The sequence below is a fragment of the Mauremys reevesii genome, unplaced genomic scaffold (assembly GCF_016161935.1).
Source record: "Mauremys reevesii isolate NIE-2019 unplaced genomic scaffold, ASM1616193v1 Contig60, whole genome shotgun sequence".
In the NCBI taxonomy this organism is placed as follows: domain Eukaryota; kingdom Metazoa; phylum Chordata; order Testudines; family Geoemydidae; genus Mauremys; species Mauremys reevesii.
The window spans coordinates 378,561-399,798 of record NW_024100874.1 but is presented as its reverse complement, the minus strand read 5'-3'; the positions used below and the strand labels follow the sequence as shown (position 1 = coordinate 399,798).

General features: G+C 47.5%; 1 protein-coding gene across 1 annotated transcript; it reads left to right on the top strand.

Annotated features, from left to right (window-relative positions):
- The first annotated feature begins 6,719 nt into the window (after positions 1-6,719).
- Positions 6,720-19,172, top strand: LOC120394493 (gametocyte-specific factor 1-like). The gene is made up of 7 exons (XM_039518718.1): positions 6,720-6,726; positions 7,544-7,644; positions 9,063-9,189; positions 10,790-10,873; positions 11,332-11,395; positions 17,149-17,243; positions 18,767-19,172. The coding sequence occupies exons 1-7, from the start codon at positions 6,720-6,722 to the stop codon at positions 18,985-18,987; spliced, it is 699 nt and encodes a 232-aa protein (XP_039374652.1). The 3' UTR covers positions 18,988-19,172.
- The last annotated feature ends 2,066 nt before the right edge of the window (positions 19,173-21,238 follow it).

Genomic DNA, 21,238 nt, shown 5'->3' with positions numbered 1-21,238 from the left:
TGGAGCTGGACGAAGACCTCAGCTCAGCGCCTCTCTGGGGTCTCTAACCACTCTTCCGCAGTCCCCACAAAGCTAGATCTAATCCCTGTAGTTAGTGGCCTGGGGTTTGGTTCTTAATCATATTCTCATCTTTGTTTTTCTGGGAGTTCAGTGTTGCTGATGAATTCTGGGTTGTAAGTGGGATGGACTGTGTTCTGGTGAGTTATCCTCCCTCCTGTCTAGCCTATTTGTGGGTCAGAAGGCTATCTGTGAACAGCGTCTGTTTACTTACAGACTTAGGCTCGGTGCCTGTAATAGTGTGTGAGGGAAGGCATCTCTGCTTTTCTACGCCAAGTCCCTGTTTGTGAACTGCAAGACTTTATCGGAGAGGAACCATTGGATTCCCTAGCTTCCCCCACTGCACTACAAGGGAACGACTGTCATTGGGTATCTCTGACAGGGTATGTCCTGCTGTGCTCACTGGTCTTGTGGCTTCTTAAGGGCCAGCTCCTTTTGTTAATAATTCACATTGGACTAGAGCTGGGTGAAGGCTGATGGGGCATTCACTGAGGGGCTCACCAGTTAAACTCCACAGTTCAGAGAATCCTAGAAATGTAGGGCTGGGAGGGTCCTAGAAATATCATCCCATCCAGCACTATACTTGGGCCGTCCCTGACAGCTCTTTGTCAATGGGTTCTTAAAAACCTCCAATCATGGGGATTCCACAACCTCCCTTTGAAGCCTATTCCAGAACTTAACTATCTTTATAGTGAGAAAGTTTTTCCGAATATCTAACTTAAATCTCCCTTGCTGCAGATTAAGCTGATACCTACTTCTCCTACGTCCAGTGCACATGGAGAACAGTTGAGCGGGGTCCTTTTTATAACAGTCCTTAACATATTTGAACATGGTTTGAACATATTTGAGGGTTGGCTAAGATAAAGAGGGCCCTGGAGGAGAGAAAGCAGGTTACAGGGGTATGTGTGCAGCTTTCTTGGGGTGCCCAGGCTCTGAGTCACTTTGTTACCCATCCGGCGAGAGGAAGATTTTCTCAGGGAGCTGATATCTAGTTGAGCATAACACCACCGGTCTGTTAGCCAGCCTACCAATCTCCACAGGGCTCTGCCAGCCCTTGCTCCGCTTTGCACGGTAACAGTAATGGCACTGCAGCCCCCAAGCCCCTCTGAAAGTGTCCCCCAGTAGCATCAGATTACTGTCACAGGACACTCACAGAAATTACCGGGGAATAGAATCTAAACAGCTTGATTGGTACAGCTCAGGATCAGATCTTTATAACCTCACAGCACTGAGACATATATATAGTGGAATAATCCTAAATTCGTTACCAAAGATTAAGATTTAAGAGGTAGTGAGTCAAGATCATGGAAACAGAACTGGTTACATATAAAATGAAAATCACAACATGCTTCTTAGAGTCTAAAATCAATTATTACGGCAGTTTTTCACCTAAAGCAATCTCCCAGCAGCATTAACCAACATGCCTGGGATCCAACTTTCCTGAGGAAAGAAAAGGGCTTTTTGCAGGCTGTTCCCAGATGTGCCCTTTACTTTGGGGGTAGGTTCATTTATCAGGGTTATTCTTCTGGGGGAGGGGCTTCTGTAATTCTATTAACGTGCTGTGAAAGTCACTTGTGTGTTCACATGGAGCTCTGCTCCTTCCTTCTGCAAGTCCCCTCCCAATGGAGCTCTCCTGCAGGACCTCGATTCCCCAGGGCTGGGTTCTTCCAGCCTTAGAACTGGATGAACATGTGCACACACACACTAGCAGAGCAAGTCTGAGAGGACCAGGTCAATCAGCACTCTCCAGCTGATCCCCTCATGTGTTCCTGTACTCAATGGGCTGGGTTAAGCAGCACTTTCAAGCTGGTACCCTTATGTGCTCCTGGTCTCAATAGGCTGGATTGAGCTCCACTTTCAGCTGCTCCCTCCCCACCCATGTTCCCCAAGTTTAACACATCCCTATCACGCATTCACATTACAATTGTACTGGTAGTAACCCACTTGATGAGCAAACCCCACCGTATATTTTGGGGCACTACAGGGATCTTTAGCTTAGGTACAAGAAGCGTCGCTGCAGAGTAAATGGGGGAAGCTAAAATACAAAAGAGTAAAATTCAGAGAGAGAGAGAAAAGCAACCAGCTGAACCATAAAAGTCATTGATTGAATCATAGTGATAACCACACCAGGAGGGCTAAACAAACACAACAGTTACATTTTAAAGGTTAATACCTGAGGTAGGAAAGAAAACAGAGAGCGAGATGGATCTCACCCACTCCATGAGGCTTGAACTGGTCGGGGTTCCCAGGTGATGGTGGTAGCTCAGGGTCCTGAGTGCTGGAGACAGGCAGAGCCCCCAGCACGATCAGTCAGTAGATGAAATCCTGGTGGAACTGATGCAGAGTTTGGGTCTATACATCAGAACCCTTACCTGGGCATAGGTAGCGGGTTTTGTAGAGAAAATACAATGGTTCAAGGGAGAACACTAGATTTGTTTATGGGTAAACTGATGGCTCAAGGGTTTTCTTCTTTGCCTTTGTTCCTGTCTTTCCTGAACAGCACATACCCTTCAATCCCTGGACTCCAGCCATGCCTATTCCACCAGGTTTCTGTTATCCCTGCAGTGTCTGGTTTCACTTCCTGCAGCAGCAGCTCTAGTTCCTCCATTTTGTTGCCCAGCCTCCTTGCCTTGGTGTACAGGCATCTTAATTGCTGCTGCTTGGCTTCACCTACATTCCTCGCCCAGCTGGGTACAGTCATTCTGCTTCAAGCATCACCTTCCTGAATGGAGGGAGGGGAGAATCCCTCCGCTCCCCAAGCCAGACCTGGGCTCACTGGTGCCTGTGGCTCTGAGACAACCGGAAACACCCCAGTGGACGGGCAGGCTGGGCTGGGGGAGGGGAGAGCCTGGAGGCTCTCTCCCCGGCCAAGGCTGAGACCCAGAAAGACCCCATCCATGGGGGGCAGGGGGCTGGTGCAACATCCCAGACCAGTTCTCAGCTCCCTGCCCCCTCGGGTAAGACCTCTGCCTGTGTAGCCTCAGACTCTGCTCAGCCCTCTCAGTTGCACCCTCCATGCCCCCCGCGCAGGACCCACCTTGGCACAGGGTCGTGTTCCCATTGGAGGGGACATAGCCGGCCCGGCACTCACACCAGTAGCTCCCATTGGTGTTGATACACATGATCTTGGGGCTGCAGATATCTGGGGTCTTGCGGCACTCGTCAATGTCTGGGAAGGGATAGCGGGGTGGGAGGGGTCACACACAGCAGGGCAGGGGGCTCACTGGGGGCGAATGACCACAGAGACACCCCCAACCCATTGCAGGGGCCGTGGTCTGTCGGTCTGTCTGCTCCATCTAACCCCACCCCCATTCTATTCTCCTTTCTTCCCTGCTATGTGCAGTGCCCCAATCCCTGCAGCAAAACCCCTCCCACCCCATCCCAGACTGGGGACCAAATCTTATCCAGACCAGGACCCTGTGATGTCCCCCCTGCACCAGCCCTGACAGAGCGGGGTTAAGGGGGGGCTGATCAGCCAGTTAAGCTGCAAAGGGGAAGTGACTCAGGCTGCGTGCAGGGCGCTGGCTAGAAGGAAGCTCGCCTGGGAGGGGGCAGGTGGGGCTTCTCTACAGCCCGAGGGCTGGGCCCAGTGGTGGGGGCTTGAGTCGAGGGGGGCTAGGAAGCCCCGAGGGGGGGCTGGGAGCCCCGGAGGAAGGGTTTCGCTATTAGGCATAGGACGGAGGGGTCTGGCTTTGAAAGGCTCCCCCAGAATGGGGATCACAGCGTGACCTGGCTGGACGGCCGAGACACGGGGCAGCCACGACTGCGGGAGCTGCAATGGTGGAAGAGAAGAAAGGGGGCGCTGAACTGGAGCTAGTCGCCAGAAGGGGGCGCCATGCTCAGTGTTACAGACCCCAGCCCCATGGGTCCCCTTCCCATTCGGGATACACCCAGCCCTGCCCCTCCCCTGGAGCACTAGGAGAAGGGTGCAGAGGAGGTGGGCTGTGCCCAGGAAGTGCAGGGGTGGGTGCTGTCCCTTTAATCTAGTTTGTTTGCCCTCTGGTGGCTCTCACGGGGTCTGTGGCAGAAGCCCCAGACCCCGACTTGCGGCCAGTGCACCCACCTGTACTGACCTGGGCAGGAGTCCCAGGACCCAGGTGACTGATGTCCTGAGTATTCAGCAGTCAAAGGCTGGATTCACAGCTACGGAGACACTGCCTGGCCACTCTGGCAGTGTAATGGTCTCTGACAATCCCCACATCCTGTGCAGGGGCCTCCCCAGCCAGCCTGGAGCAGGTGTAAGGGCCCTTCATCCACCCTGCCGCCAGCCTGTTGTAGGGGGTGGTTCGGGGCATGGCCGTAGTACCCTGTGCTGGGGCTGTTCTCAGCACCCTGGGGCCAATCAGGGCAGATTGGGGGCCTGTCTAGAGCATCAGGCACTGGGGTTATTCTCTGCTCCCCAGAGCCCATGGGGGCAGAGCGCACTGTGCTGTGTCTATGGACCATATATAAGGCTCCTTCCCAGGCTCAGGGGGGCCCTAGCAGCCCGGATGCTGTGTGCTGGGGACAGCGAGGGCCCCACCCATCTCCCTGGTGCTTCTCTGCAAACCTAGGGGTTTATTCCCAATCCAAACACCAAGCCAGGGAGCTCCTGCCCCACGCTCTAGGGCAGCAGTTGAGGTCACGGCTGATCACAGCCCGGTGAGTGGATCGGGGGCCTTTGCTGCAGCTGGCAGCAGCCTCTGGTGCAGCACCAGGCCTGGAATGAGCCCAGGGGTGTGGGGGACTGAGCAGGGTGTAGTGGCAGCAAGGGGAGAGCTCACCCTGGCAGCTGTTCTCACTCAGGTGTGGGAACTTGGCTTTCCCAGACCTGGACTCGGATCCATCGAGGCAGCTGCAGGAGTAATTCCCAGTCACATTGGTGCAGTTGGTGTTGGGTCCGCAGTTTACTCCACTGAGCCCCAGACACTCGTCAATATCTGCTTCCCAGTCTTTATTCAGGTCATGTACATTGGCCAAACTGGACAGTCTCTACGCAAAAGACTAAATGGACACAAATCTGACATCAGGAATTATAAGAGTCAAAAACCAATAGGAGAACACTTCAGTCTCCCTGGTCACTCAATAACAGTCCTAAAAGTGGCAATTCTTCAACCAAAAAACTTCAAAAACAGACTCCAACGTGAATCTGCAAAACTAGAATTAATATGCAAACTGGACACCATCAAATTAGGCCTGAATAAAGACTGGGAATGGTTGGGTCATTACAAAACCCAATTTCCCCCATACTAATTTGCCCCTACTGTTACTCACACCTTCTTGTCAATTGTTTGAAAGGGGCCACTCTCATTACCACTACAAAAGTGATTTTTCCTCCCTTGGTGTCCTATTGTTAATTGAATTGACTGGCCTCCCACTTGGTAAGGCAACTCCCAGCTTTTCAAATGTTGTGTATTTATACCTGCTACTGTATTTTCCACTCCATGCATTTGGTGAAGTGGGTTCTAGCCCACAGCTTAAGCCCAAATCAATTTGATAGTCTCTAAGCTGCCACAAGGACTCCTCATTATTTTTTGCTGATACAGACTAACACGGCTGCCACTCTGAAACCTTTCCGGTTCTGAAGATCCTGGGTTTCCTTTCTGTTGGTAAACCGTATGGTCAACTGCTTGACCACACTTTGGTTCGTTATGCAGTATGCCCAAGAGACCAAATAACCAATATCGGTCTGGTTTATTGCTAATACTCAGTAACAGCATATTAACAAAGGTTCAATACAACTCCAATTTTCAGGAATATCTCCTGCAGCAGTGCTGAATTCACCTTACAAAGAAGGCTTGTGTCCAGAGTCACACCCCTAAAGCTGTCCTTTTATACCCAACCTGTTTACAAGGAAAGAGGTACTGTATGCAGCCTGTGAGGCTATTCTTAACCAATCATCTTTCTACCTTGTTTTTCCTGGTACCACACGGTACCCTTAGCTCTTTGTTCTGGACTCAGGAATTCAAGGTACCAAGGCGTGATGCACCTCTAGGCTTGTCCCATATATATTGTCCTTATCTTTGGGACATTCCAATGAGAGTAACTCCCTGCCTGTTTCTACAGTAGAACACCCCATATGTGCTGATCCTGAAAGTTTTCCTGGCTAATGCAAGGTGTTATGGGATACTTAGCACAGGTGAACAAGATTATAGGAAGATACAGGCTACCATTCCAGGCCATGTAACTGCTAGAGGTGTATATACAAGGGATGTTATATGTGTTGTTAGAGAGCTTATTCCTTCACTCTCCCACTTCCCTGGTCCTTCTCGCATGAACAGAGAGCAACAATACCCGAAGTCCGAAGGTGCAAACAATTCTGTGTTTATTGGGGTGAACTTCCAGCAAGCTTAAATTCAAGTTCATTTTCCTTATTTTCGAATCCAAACTTAGTTCCTGTTTGCCTTTAATTTATATAGTAATATTCACAGAATCAGAGAGAGACCTTGCAAATAAACATACAAAACAATACAGAAGCGAGGATTTCACAACTACATCTATACAGACATAAGGATTCTCCAGCTGGTCCCTGGTATCAAAAAAAATTGAAAAACACTGATTTATGTAATCAGTCTTGCCAGTCCCCTTACTTCCAGCTCTCTAGAGAACATCCCACAGTCTGTTGTCCCTTGTTCCTTTGTGTGCATGCCCTCTGTACACTGATACAAATGTGGGTAAGTAGCATGGAAGGTGTGAGGAGACACATGTAATGGCAGGAAAGCTGCTGCACGAACACAAACTGAATCCTGAAGAAGAGATCTGTGTATGCTTGAAAGCTTGTGTCTCTCACTATTGGAAGTTGGTCCTCACCTACCTTGTCCCTTCTATGTAACTTTTAAGTGATTAAGGTGACTCATGCCTCTCTGAGTCCTAGTGTGGACTAGGAGGGAACATTTTCAAATAGTGCCTGTGACTTAGGCCCTCACTATATTCAGTGGGTGTTGGGCTCTTAAGCACCTGCCAACCTCTGCACTTTATAGGGCCAAGTGCTCTGTAGTGCAAATTGCAGCCTTAACTCCAGCCATGTTTGTTTTAGTTTGATTTGTTTCTTACTCCAGCAGAGATGGCCTTTGAGCATTGAAAGTAAATGCAAAAGGATTTACTTCAGAATGCCATGCTTCTGCTGACCCTTAGCATGTCACTGCTATACAGCTAGCTAATTTGGTAGCTTCAAGGGTTTTTATAGTAATGTATTTCCAGCTCACTGTTCTGCATAAGTGTACTCGTGGATATATACTGGCCACTCTGCACTACTGACTACACTTTCCTCATTTTTAATTTAATATTCCACTCACAAAAAGTCCAAAGTGAATTTGGTTGGGTGTACACAATGAGTGCCACTGTAGCAATTTTAAATTTTTGTCTAGGCTATTAAAAATTAATGGCTTAACCCCATTAGAGGAAAGCTCCAGTACCTAGTATGTTTCCACTTGTTAATTGTGTTGATGATGTTCTTAGATCTTGTTTGGCAGAATGTTTTCTTGTCTTTTTATTCATTCTCCTCCAGTTGATGCTTTGGATCCAGAGAAGTTAATACAATGTCCATATGATCGCTATCATCAAATCCGAGCCTGTCGGTTTCCCTATCATCTTATAAAGTGCAGGAAGGTAGGACAGGATGTTAAGGTCTCTAATGCACTTGGGAAATCATATTTTTGTAAAGCTAATGCATGGTGAGCTCAGTATGCTTTGTTGCCTTTTGCTAGAAGGATGCATTCACTTGCTATTAGACTGGAAGAAGCCATCTTTATTTCATATTTATATCTGTCATCCATTTACCACTTAGTAAAAGCATCCAGTTCATATTTAGTAATGCACTTCAGATCAGTGCATTTGCCCCAAAGAAAGGTGATATAGGTTCTTCAGAATACCTAGGTTAGTGATGGGATTCTATTCTCTTCCAGCAGTTCACTTGTGGGACCTGGGTATTTGCTTCCCACTTCAGGGCATGGAGCAAATGCAGCCAGTGTTATATGGATGCCTTCTGGCTGGCCAAAGCAAAAATGATCTGATGTTGCAGCTAATTCTTTAGCAGCTGCACTGCTCTGATTGCAAAATAAACCATCTTTTTTATATTGCTAATAACTCTATTCAATGTACATCGGTCTGAAACTTTTGTCTCTTCTCAGTCTTCTATTCTGGGCTAGAATGCTATATATTTAACAGGAGAAGCTGCTCCTTTCTTTTGTCCTCTCAGTCAGTAGCTTATTTTAACCTCTCCAGTGCTAGTGTATATTAGTTGTATTGATATAAGCACACTTATACAGATATAACTGCATCCACATGTTAAGATGATGTACTGTATAACTGTATTGGTTAGGAATCACACTAGCCAGCATAGCTATAGTAATATAAAAACTGTGCAGAGCAAGCCTGAGCAGTGTGTGTTCTTCCTCTTTGTTGTCTTGCTCTTTTCTAAGGGTAAAGGCTCTTCATTCAGTGGGGGATAGTAGCGCTCTTCTGTGTCCACACTCGTTTACCTCTACTGGCAGAACGCCCCCAATATAGATGTGGCCTCAGCTGGAACATTGAGTAACTTCCTCCTGTTTCAGGAGAGTTAAATTTACTGCAAAGACTTAAGCTCTAGTGCAGGCAGGAACTTGTTCTCTAGTCTGTTGCTTACTTAATTTAAAAATAAAGTGGCTGAATTTTTTAGGGTTTCAAGGCACTTACTCCCCGTGTAGGCTTATTAGGGCAATTTCATCTGTGCATCGAACCATGCCAGTGATGACACTGCAGGGGTTTCACTGTGTTTGATCTGGGGCTGATCTTCAATCAGATAAATTCAGGGTGGTGTTTAAATGTAAAAATGAACAACCATAGCCTCTATCATAAACGATGCATATGCTTCGCTGTTTCTACACTGCATTTGTGCTCAGGACCTGAGCTAAGTTTTGTCTTTCCTTGTTTAAATGTTTTCAACCTATTTCAGGATGCAGATTGCACAAACCCTTCACTAGTGACTAGAAAATACAAGGGCTAGGATGAATACAGTGAGATAGCACGTACTTTTTCTGTTTCTCTAGAACCACCCTGATATTGCACAGCAGCTAGCCACATGCCCCTTTAATGCCCGCCATCAGGTTCCCAGAGCTGAGATCAGACATCATATATCAAGCTGTGATGACAAAAGCTGCATTGAGCAAGACATTGGTGAGAAAAACTCCTTTACAGACAGGGGCGGCTCTAGAAAGTAGGCTGCCCCAAGCAGCGCGGTGCGCTGCGCCGCCCTTCCCCGGTCCCGCGGCGGGTCCCCTCTTCCCGCGGCTCAGGTTGAGCTCCCGCTGGCATGCCTGCAGCAGGTCCACCGGAGCCCGGGACGAGCGGACCCGCCGCAGTCATGCATGACTGCGGCAGGTCCACCGGAGCCAAATGCCGCCCCCCCGGGAAAGGGCCGCCCCACGCGCCTGTTTGGCGCGCTGGGGTCTAGAGCCGCCCCTGTTTACAGAGCCAAAGTCACTTCTGGAACTCTTGGGCTAACAGCGTTGTAACTTAATTTTTGCTGTTAAAGATTGTTACTCTGTTATTCCATAAGCAATCCTTTACCTGTAGTGCTATGTGATACAGAAGCAACAGGAGCCCTGGGAGACTTGAGTTTCATTCATTCTGTGTCCATGCAAATTCTCCTAAGCATCTGAGAGGCAACTGGCTTGCATTACATGTGTTATCTGCCAGAGATTTTAGCGTTAAAATGGGAACTGTACATTGTGCCCTAAACTGTGTGTGCTGAAATGAGATCTAGCTGGTAATCTGGACCGCTTAGAGCGGAAAGATAGTGGCCATGAGAGAGGTGGGTCTCCAATGCAGATCTGACCTGATAGTGACCAAAAATCTTCATAGCCTGTCTAGTGGCATATGTGAAATAAATTGGTCTCAGTCCAGTTCTTAATGGACAAGTGTCTAGATCATAACAATCCTCACTTCTGTGACTGGGCCAGGAAGGCTGAGTAACTTTCCCAATTGAAGGTGGGTTCTTCCAGTTCAGAGTGGAGCAAGTTGGGGAGGGGACTATGGGGAAGCTTTCCTACCACTGCCCATGCTGTCGGCTCTGATGAGGAGTTCACTGTCCAGGTCTGTCACCCCAGCACCTAAATCACTTGGTTATGTGGGTTGTGTTCCAATGTCTCCCCCCACTGATGTCTATGTGGTTGTCACTACACTGGAAAACGTACCTGTTCTCTGGCAAAAGTAGAGTTGTACTGAAGCTAGCAATGATGTGCATGTTCATGTAGACAAGGCTTGGAGCATGACAGTAGTGGAAAAAATCCTGAGCAGATTTTTGTGACATGACAATAGAAACACACCTGAACCCTCTCCCAATGCGTATGTTGGAGCAACTGCACCATTGCTGAAAAATGTGTGCAGAATTGTTTAGCTTTAGAAGAGGCTTAAAACAGGGATTGGCAAATGAGGGCTGCAACCACCCTGCCAGATCATTTGATTTGGCCTGCTAAACATTCTGTGTTGTAGCAAACTCTCAGAGCTGGGCAATGTATAGCCTCTTAAGGTATGGCCCACCAAAGGGGTCTCATGGATTTTGTGTCCCTTTGCTACCTTCAAGGTGCCCATCCCTGGCCTAAAGAGTTTTTTGCTGCTAAGACTAGGGGAGTACTGATCAGCTTCCAGCGTATGCTGCTCCTCTCCAAAGCGTAGAGCTGTTCTGCAGCTAGGTCAAAAAATGATTAATGTCCCTAAAATAGGATTGTATTTTATCCAAAAAGATTTTCTCACTAAGAATTTTCTTTGCTTTAAGTGAGTCAGTCGAATAACTGCCACAGAGAGATGAACACTGTCAGCATGTGGCAGCCGTCCCCATGTGACGAAGACTGGGATAAAGGTGAGGAGGTTGATGACACAAGGTGGCTGTCAGCCCCTGCTATTCCCTTCTTCTTGCCCCCAAAGAAGTTACATGGACTAAGAGAGAGGTCCCATAGAGCCCTCTGCACAGATCATGTGTTGGGACACCCAGTTATACTGTCCCTGAACAAATTAAGTTCTCCTGCTTCACAGGATCTACGACACGCCTGCTATTCTCTACAAAACATCTGTTGTTTTCCATATAGTCTGTTGCACCATCTGTGCTTTGATGAAAATGGAAATTGATGATGATCTTTACACTTTATATTTCTCAATTAAATGCCTGCTTTGCTGTCACTTATGCCAAGTCTTAGCTCAAGTCTCATTCCATTTTGTAAACCTAGCAGCGTCTCTGCCATATTTCTCATTTTGTGTTGCTATGACGCTTGCAGAAGTTACTCAGTTCTGAGCCACAATGATGTCTGTTTCCTTTGGCAGAGCTACAGGAGCAATCAGATTCTGTGTTCGTTTGGGGCACGTTCAATAGTGGCATAAACAACAGGTAACAAAAGGTGTATTTCTTGTGACAGTGCTTTTCATAGAAGATGTGCTTTCAAACTACTTGTAACTCATGCTGCTGTGTTGATGGGCAGATGCAATTTACTTTGGGGTGATGGTGGGGGAGTTCCCACTGGATGAATCAACATTCTTATGCCTCTTGGTCAGTGTTTCCTGTCTCCTTTTAGTTGCAGATCCATAGGAGAGTATAAGAACATACTATTGCTACCAGATAATGGTTACTCCTCTAGTTCTACTGTAGTACTATTAGTGCTGATGGTCCTGGATTCAATCCCCACTGGTTATATATTTATTGGGGGGGTTATTAAACATTAAACTGTTATGCTGGGCATGATAGAAATGCAGACTGATGTCAGCTCTTAGGCAATTTAGGCTTAAACTTCTGACACTAATCTAATCTCTCATGACCTGCTACAAATAACTTTTAACAGCCAGGAGATTTTGCAGGCAGTTAGAGCCCTGAGTCAGAAATAATTTTATTTTTGAAGTGTAATCACAATGTAGGTTCGGAAAATAAAGCATAATGTGTCTGGTCATTATCTGTCTCACCCCTGAACAACCAAATCATTGTACTGTGCCTTACCTGTCTAATCAAAGGTCATCAACGTACGGCCTCCTACAGCCTGTAACAGTGACACAGAATTGAAGGACTGAAAGGAACCTCGAGAGGTCATCTAGTCCAGGCCCCTGCACCCATGGCAGGACTAAGTATTATCTAGACAAGTGCTTTTCAAACCGTGGGTTGTGGCCCAGAAGTGGGTCATGGAACAGAAGGCACTGGGTTGCAGTGGCTCTGGTCAGCACTGCTGACTGGGCTATTAAAAGTCCTGTCGGTGGTGCTGCCCAGCTAAAGCAGGCTAATCCTCACGTGTTCCGACACCGTGCTGCGCCTCGGCGGCCAGCAGCAGGTCCGTCTCCTAGGTGGCGGGGTGGGGAGCCACGGGGCTGCATGTGCTGCCCCTGCCCGAGCACCGGCTCTGCACTGGGAGCTGGTGGGGGGCAGTGCCTGTGGGCGACAGCCACGCGGAGTCACTTGCACGCCTCTGTCTAGGAGCTGGACCTGCTGCTGGCTGCTTCCGGGGCACAGCGTGGTCCGTGGTGCCAGGACAGGCAGGAAGCCTTCCTCTTCACCCCTGCTGTGCCACTGACCGCGAGCTGTCCGAGATAAACCCGTGCCCCAGCCTTCAGCCCCCCCAAACCCCGAGCTCCCTCTTGGGCCACAAACCCAGTATCCCTCGCCCCAGCCAGGAGCCTAGACCCCCTTCTGCACCCCAACCCTTGCCCCAGCCCAGAGCCCCCTCCCACACCCTGAATCCCTCATTCCTGGCCCCACCCCTCAGCCCTCACCCCCACACCCCAACTCTCTGCCCCAGCCCTGAGCCCCTCCCAGACCCCTCATCCCCAGCTCTTTTGGATCATCTAGGTCACCAGAAAAAAAGTTTGAAGATCACTGATCCAGACTATCCCTCACAGCTGTCTGTCTAACCTGCTCTTAAAAATCTCCAGTGATGGAGATTCCACAACCTTCCTAGGCAATTTATTCCAGTGCTTAACCACCCTGACAGGAAGTTTTTCCTAATGTCCAACCTAAACCATGCTGAAATTTAAGCCCATTGTTTCTTGTCCTATTCTCAGAGGTTAAAGAGAAGAATTTTTCTCCTTTTTCCTTGTAACAACCTTTTATCTACTTGAAAACTGTTATCACGTCCCTTCTCAGTCTTCTCTTCTCCAGACTAAACAAGGCCATTTTTTTCCAATCTTCCCTCATAGGTCATGTTTTCTAGCCCTTGAATCATGTTTGTTGCTCTTCTCTGGACTTTTTTCAATTTTTCCACATCTTTCCTGAAATGTGGCCCCCAGAATTGGACACAATACCCCTGCTCTACTCCATGCTGATTAAATGTCAACTGAAGAATTACTTCTCGGATCTTGCTTACAACACTCCTGCTAATGCATCTCAAAATGATGTTGACTCATATTTAGCTTGTGATCCACTATGACCCCCAGATCTTGTTCTTCAGTGCTCCATCCTGGGCAGTCATTTCCCATTTTGTATGTGCGCAACTGATAGTGGAGTACAGGTCTGTCTCATCTTACGCTGGGGTTACGTTCCGCGGTCAGTGCGTAAAGTGAAAACGGCGTATAGTCAAAATTACATTGAGTTGAATGGCAGGCGGAATCGCCCGCACTACAGGAACAGTATTTAAATTATTTTTCTCTTTTTTTGCCAGCCGCGTAAAGCTGAATTCGTGCATGTTAAATGCACGTAAGATGTGACAGACCTGTACTCTGGATTTGTCCTTATTGAATTTCATCCTGTGATTGGTTCCCCCCGGGGTGCCACCTGGAACTGGGGTTTCACTGAGCCCTGTGACTCACCAGCCTGGGCTCCCTCTTAGCACTGTGCTGCTGTGACAGGCTATAGACTGCTCCCACCAGCATTCACACAGGCAGGGACACACCCAGCTGCAGTTGCATGCAGGCTTTGGACAGCCACTGCATGAACCAACAATAGAGAGACTACAGCCAAAATAACCCCCGGCCTGGGACCCCAGAGTTGTACCATCCTGCCCTGATCAAAACATCGACCAGTATGAATTTATTACCCAGTTTGCCATTCCCTCAATGTGGAGAGGACCATGCATACTTGTGTTAAGCAGGCTGAGATTTTTCCCAAGACACTTTGGTCACAGGCACACGGGTTTAGATAAAATCTATCTTCTGTAGTTAATAAACTTGTTTTTTGCTTTAAGTGATTATAAGTGATAGAACACAGACCAAAGCGGATTACCTAGTAAATAAACAGAACCGCAAACTAAGCCTAAAATTCTAGAAAGATTGGATATGAATTAGCAAATTCTCACCCTGGCTGACAATATAAGCAGGCTTGCAGATCCTTAAGGGACAAGCTGCATTTGTTATGCAGCTTGGGATCTTGTACCCCGTTCCAAGACTTTTTCTTTCAGAGCTTCTGTCTGTTGAGTTGTAGGGGAGTGAAGACAACCGATGATGTCACTCTCTGCCTTGTATAGCTTTTTCATATGGCAGGAACTCTGTTTCAAACTTGGTTTCCAGACCAGTTTGTGGAAAAATTCAGGTACCCAAAATGGAGTCCAGAGACATGTGAACTGGTCACATGCCCTTGCAGAGTCGTAGCAGCCATAACTTACAGACTGGCCTTCCACGAAGGCTAAGCTATTCCACAGCCAATTGTCTTTGTTGATGAGCCAGTAACCTTCTTTGGCTTTTTCATTGTTGTATCTGAAAGGCTGGCTGTGGGTGTTTTCTAGAGTAAGCCCATCTGAAATATAGATACCTAGTCAATATTCATAATTTCAGATACAAAAACGATACATGCCTACAAATAGGATACTTGTATTCAGCAAATCATAATTTTCCCAATGACTCCTTACATGACCCATCTTGTACAAAATGCTTCATAATTATGCCATGATCATATCCTAATAATATTACTATGATGAATATGGAGTGTAGTGTCGCACATCCTATTTACTTCAGACCATTTCTCCAGTTTGTCCAGATAACTTTGAATTTTAATCCTATCCTCCAAGGGGCTTTCAACCCCTTGCAGCTTGTTATCGTCTGCAAACTTTATAAATGTGCTCTATGCCATTATCTAAATCACTGATGAAGATATTGAACAGAACTGGACCCAGAACTGATGCCTGTGGGACCCCACTCAATATGCCCTTCCAGCTTGACTGTGAAACACATACTCTCTGTGCATGGGTGGCAAGTTTGTAAAAATTTTGGTGGGGCCCAGAACCCGCCCCCAACTCCGCCCCCCCAAACTCCGCCCCCACCTGCCTAAGGCTCTGGGAGGGGGCTCGGCGGGGGAGGTCTTGGGTGCAGATCGTGGGCTGGGGATTAGGGTGCAGGAAGGGTGCTGGGTGCAGGCTCTGGTCTGGGGCAGGGGGTGGGTGTGCAGGAGGAGGTGAAGGGTGCAGGCTTTGGGATGGAGTTTGGGGTTGGGAAGGGGTGTGTGGGAAGGGGGAGGAAGTTTGGGGATAGGAGGGAGTGCAGGGTGAGGACTGTGGGGCTGAGGATGAGGGGTACATGATGCAGGAGGGGGCTCAGGGCTAGGGAAGAGGGTTGGGCTGTGGGTGAGGGCTGTGGATGAGGGGTTCATGATGTAGGGGCGCTCAGGGCTGGGGCAGAGGATTAGGGTGTGGGGGGATGAGGGCTCTGGCTGGGGCTGAGGATTAGGGTGCAGGGGGATGAGGGCTCTGGCTGGGGCTGAGGATTAGGGTGCAGGGGGATGAGGGGTTCATGATGTGGGGACGCTCAGGGCTGGGGCAGAGGATTAGGGTGCGGGGGGAATGAGGGCTCTGGCTGGGGCTGAGGGTTTGGGGTTGGAGAGGCTCAGGGTAAGGGCAGCCTGCCTTGCCAGTACTGGCGGAGGGCAGGCACTAGGACCCTGCGGCAGCAGACAGCAAATCTGCTGGGAGCCCTCCCGGCAGCAGCGCGCTGCGTTCTGTCAGGCAGGGACACAACACAACGCGGCGGAGGGGGGGGAACCCGCGGAGGGGGGGTGGCAGGCGGGGGCTGGGACCTGCTCCAGGCAGGGTCGCAGCGGCGGGGGGAGACCTGCGGTGGCTGGGGCCGATCCAGGCAGGACGGGTGGGGGGGGGCGGGAAGAGACCCAGCTCCAACTATTGCTGGAGCAGGGCGCCCAGCCCTGAATATTGGTGGGGCCCGAGCCCCACACAAATATATAACCTGCCGCCCATGTCTCTGTGAACGATTTTCCAACCAGTTATTCACCCACCTTATAGTAGCTCAATCTAGGTTGAATTTCCTTAGTTTGTTTACAAGGAGGTCATGCAAGTCAGAATCAAAAAAAGTCCTATTAAACTTAAGATGCACCACATCTACCACTCCCCTCCCCCATCCACAAGGCTTGTTACCCTGTCAAAGAAAGCTATTAGGTTGGTTTGACACGATTTGTTCATGGCAAATCCATGCTGACTGTTACTTATCGCCTTATTTTCTAGGATTCTGCAATTGGATTGCTTAATTGTTTTCTCCATTATCTTTCCAGGTACTGATGTTAAGCTGACTGGTCTGTAATTCCCCAGATTGTCCTTATTCCCTTTTTTCTAGATTGGCACTATATTTGCCCCTTTTCCAGTCCTCTGGAATCTCTCCTGTCTTCCATGACTTTTCAAAGATAATCGCTTATGGCTCAGATATCTCCTCAGTCAGCACCTTGTGTATTTTAGGATGTATTTCATCAGGCCCTCCCAACTTGAAGACATTCAACTTGTCTAAGTCATTTTAACTTTTTCTTTCCCTGTTTTAGCCTCTGATCCTACCTCATTTTCACTGGCATTTACTGTTCGACATCTGCATGAAGTCTGCGTATATAGAGACAACTAGGGCATGTGTGCTGAGATGCCATTTACAGTTGAGGGCAGTGCAATATTTATAATCAAGCTTTAACTCTGATTTTTCTTGCTGTCTTTGGCTTATTTATTTCTTGTTTGGTTAACTGATTAATTGGGGATTTTAGTCAAAAAGTAAATGGCATCACCGTATTCTACACTTTTGTCTAGCCTTTGCGAGAAGTAACTGTTCTGATTGCATGAAGGTTTGTTTAAATTAACATACTCTGTCTTCTTCAATGTTAGAAAAATACTCAAATATTTATAGTAAAAGATACTTGGCTAGAAGAAGTACACGTGTGTAGGATAATTCTTATTTGATCTCTTTCAGCCCTGGGTCCAGCGTAGTGATGGAACTAAAGAATAACCTAATGCCAGGCATGAGAGCACCCAGGTCCTTGCCATATAGCCTATCCTGGAAAAGCAGTAAGTGCAAAGGCAGGTGGTCTCCCCATTCTGTAAGCTGGGGCCTACATGTTAGCTCAAAGTGGAACGGGATAACTTTTCTCTGTATTTGTATTCCGTGTGTCAGCATTCTCCTACATGAACTGAAATGCTTTTATTCCCACCATCAGCAAGTGGAGATGGAGAGCTCTGTAACACAGTTCTCCCTAGAAGCAGGTGCATTTCTGTGGTGGGTGGAGTATCCTCTGTGTCCAGGTTTTATTTTACTGTAGGCGGCATTGTGGCAAAGGTTGTCTGGCTCCATGTATTGCCCCCATTACTATGGCCTCTGACATCTAAATATCAGATTATTATTCACTGCTATTGGTTGAACAAAAGTTGAGGCTTACAAACGGGTCTGAGTTTGGCACAGTGGAGCGCAACACAGTTGTAGTTCTTCAGGTGTAGCTGCTACGGGAGTCAGTGGAAGCTGTACATGTGTGTAGCAGCTGTAGCGTTTGGTTTGGTTTTGCAAAACCTGATTGAAATCTCATAGCTAGGGTGTGTCTATCCAAGGAAACCTCCAAGGGATTACTTCCAAGGGAATGTAACCTAAACTGAAAAGGTCTTTGTTATTTGAAGTAAGTGTTCACATAGGAAGCCACCCACATAGTGGTGTAGTAATGTGTACTCCTGAGGGAATTCTGCACTAAAAAATTAAACATTCTGCCCACAATATTTTAAAAATCTGCATATTTTATTTATCAAAACACAATATAATCACACCAGTTTCAGTTATTTTGGTAATTTAATTCAAAATACCTGTCAGCCAGCAAAAAAGATTCCCCCAGAAGTAGAGAGTCAAAGAAACTCCTACAACAGCCCAGTTCCTGTTTCTCTGTTACGCTTTTGTTGGGCACCTGTCTGAGTGTGTCACACGTGTCAGCTGGACACATCTTGTCTGACATCCACACCCCCAGCATCCAGCTGTGGGACACCCCCCAGCCCAGACACCTGCACCCCCTACCACCCAGAGCATAGCTAGGGGGAGAACAGGGGGAGCGGCTGCTCCCCCCCCCCCCAGCACCTTTTCCAAAAGTGGCGCCTTTCCAGACAGCACTGGACTCTGGAGCCAGGTTTTGTGTGCGTCCGCCAGCTGGCTCTCAGCTCTGCACTGCCTTCCCGCATCCCCAGCCCGGCTTGCTCCCAGGCTGCCGGTGACAGCGGCTGGTTGCCTGGCTCCCCGGGGATGAGGAGGAGGAGGCTCCTGCCTGCCCACCCGCAGCTCCCCGGCTCGCTAAGCTGAGCCCCGCTTGGCACATGCCGCCCAGGCAGGGGTGGGCTCTGCCGGGAGGGGAAGGGGCGGCAGCACGGTGGGAGGGGGCTGAGAAGCAGCAGTCCCATTGGCCCCCGGCAGCCCCATGCAGAGCGAGGCGGCCACGCGGTGGGTAAGGTAGCTCTGAAGCCCAGCTGGTGCCGATGGAGGAGGTGGAGAAGGAAAGAAAAAGGCGGGCGGGGGTGTTTCTCGTGGTCTCTCTTCAGTGGCGTCTTTTCTCTGCAAGCAGCGGCAGCCCGGGGAATGACTGTGCTGCAGTCGAGACGCTGCTCTGCTCCGGGGGGTGCGCGGGGACGCCAGCCGCTGATGTCTCTGTGCGCTGAAGTTGGTCCAGTGGAGCAGGGAGGCGAGGATGACGCCGGGCTCTCCCTTGCGGAGGGGGCTGAGGGAGTGGCAGGACCAGGAGGCAAAGGAGAGACTTTGAGTTATTGCCCCCCTTCTCGTGCTTAACCCCCTCCCCTCTTTCTTCTTTCTCTCTCTGTGAATTATCACTAATTCAAAATAGTAGTGTGCAAGTGGACTGGATAATGGTAATAGCATAATCTCTTGTTGTAACATTCTAAACCCTACTACCTGATTTTTATATTAAACACTTACTATACATCATACAATAAATCCGACAGTAACAAAACCTAGGAAAACTTTATTCTTTCTGTGTCTTATTTAAAGTTTTCCAGTAATCTCCTCTTGCTTCAGAATGCCTCATGCATCACCCATACTGTTTGCAATAGGATTCAGCCTGTGGCTTGGCTGCTGACTCTTCACTGCTTCCTGAAGAGCTGGGAGCTCAATAATAATCTCAGACAGATACTATATCCAGAAGCACAACTCTGTATATGGGGAGAGAGGGGGGAATTATTGACCTTGTGCATATGTAATGGTGTTTGGTGTTTGTAAGACAAGGTATAATAATCACACTTCCAAATTGCAATGAACTGTGGAGAAGTTCCTGTTTGGTGTGAGAGATGTTACCTATACCTAGATGCACTCCCCTTCCCCACCCCCAGCCCTATGCATGCTGGCTTGGGACTATCACTGCTGTAGTGTCAACTTTTAGAGAGCTTCACATGCACCTCTTCTAGTATTACAGTAAGTTAAAACAAGCTACAGTACATTGGGACACTAATACTCTATTACAGTGTTTGCATTAGCATATTAAAAGCAATAACACTTAACAGACCAGTGTATCCAGGACATAACTAGCACACTTCCCCCACTGATACCTAGTAGTTGCACTGTTATCTCCCATAGCTACTTACATTGAAGCTTTTTTTGTTAAAACTAAATTGGGAAGAAAGACGATTGATTCAGAACTTGTTTAATGGTTACTTTATTGCTATAGGCTTGGAGGGAGGAAGGTTTCTATGATGTAGGAAAGATCAGGTGTTTTATCCAAAACCAGAATATGAATGGTGCTGTTCTTGGTGGCTGGCTGACCTTGAATTATTGTCAAAAGTTAGAGGGTGTACGCCTCTCCTTCCTCACATTTTGGTTGAGGATTCCATTGATAAGGGCATTGGCCTCAAACACCTGGTTGTAGGACTCTTCCATGGTATAGTTTTCATCTTGGGTGGTCCCGTCCTAATTATATTGAAGCATGTACTTTAGTCTTTGTAATTCTCTGTTATAACTCGGTAGCTTTTTATGAAGGCAGGAGTAAAATAAAAGTAGCTGCAATAGTTCCACAGTTAACTCAAACTGAATTTACATAATTTAAATCAGACTCCTAATCTTAATTTTTCCTTAATAAATAAATCCATAAGAAAACTCTGTTGGGGAAACTGCTACAGTTTACTTGAGAGTGCACTTCTCCTATATAGGTCATAAGGATCCTATCTGGCTGAATACTGGCTGCTCTTTCTTTTTGATCTGCCGAGTGACTGATGCTTTTCAGATATCAGTTATGGGTACAGGAAGGTTTCATTGCATTTTATCTCTTGGCCCCTGCTACTGTTCTCCCTTCTTGTTGCATTGATAGTGAGTGAGTGTGTCTCGCCTTTTTTTTTTTTTAAATCATATTTGCTAGGGACAGTCATGTCCTCTTCTCTCCTGATGTCATTGTAGATGCAGGCAGTGCAAAATGTACTCAAGTCATATAGTATCTCAAATGCAAAGCTGCATTTCACTGATCTGAGGTTTGAAGAACAATGTGGAACTAGCTATTTTATGGGATGTCTAGATTTCATTCCTGTAATAACAGAACTGGTGATAGGAAAGCAGGAAGGTTTTTTGTTTTGTTTTGTGTGTGTGTGTGTGTGTACACACAGCTTAAATTGGTTAAAAACCCTAACTTTCAGTACTCAGTGTTTCAAAAATGTTAGACTGCCAACCTGTGTCGTAGAGATGTCTTTTGTTTAATCCCCCCCCCGAATAAAGCTACTTTAGGGGAAATTACTGCTTTGTCCAACCCCGAAGAGCTATGAGATCTTTGCTCACCAATTCTCATTCTTGTATTTGTCATGCCTTTTTGGTGACTTTAGTATTATAATCTATTATAAATAAAGTGCATTTCATTGATTTTTAAAATGAAATTAGTAACTTGAAAAAATATCACAGGTTTAAAAAAAATACCGGCCAATTATAAACTACTGTATTGTCATTTACTTTCTAGAATCTAAAGTATATCTAAGTATAATCTGTGCAAACACTTCTGTTGCCTGGATCATTCTTGTGTTTTTATTTTAAGTACAAAATATGCATA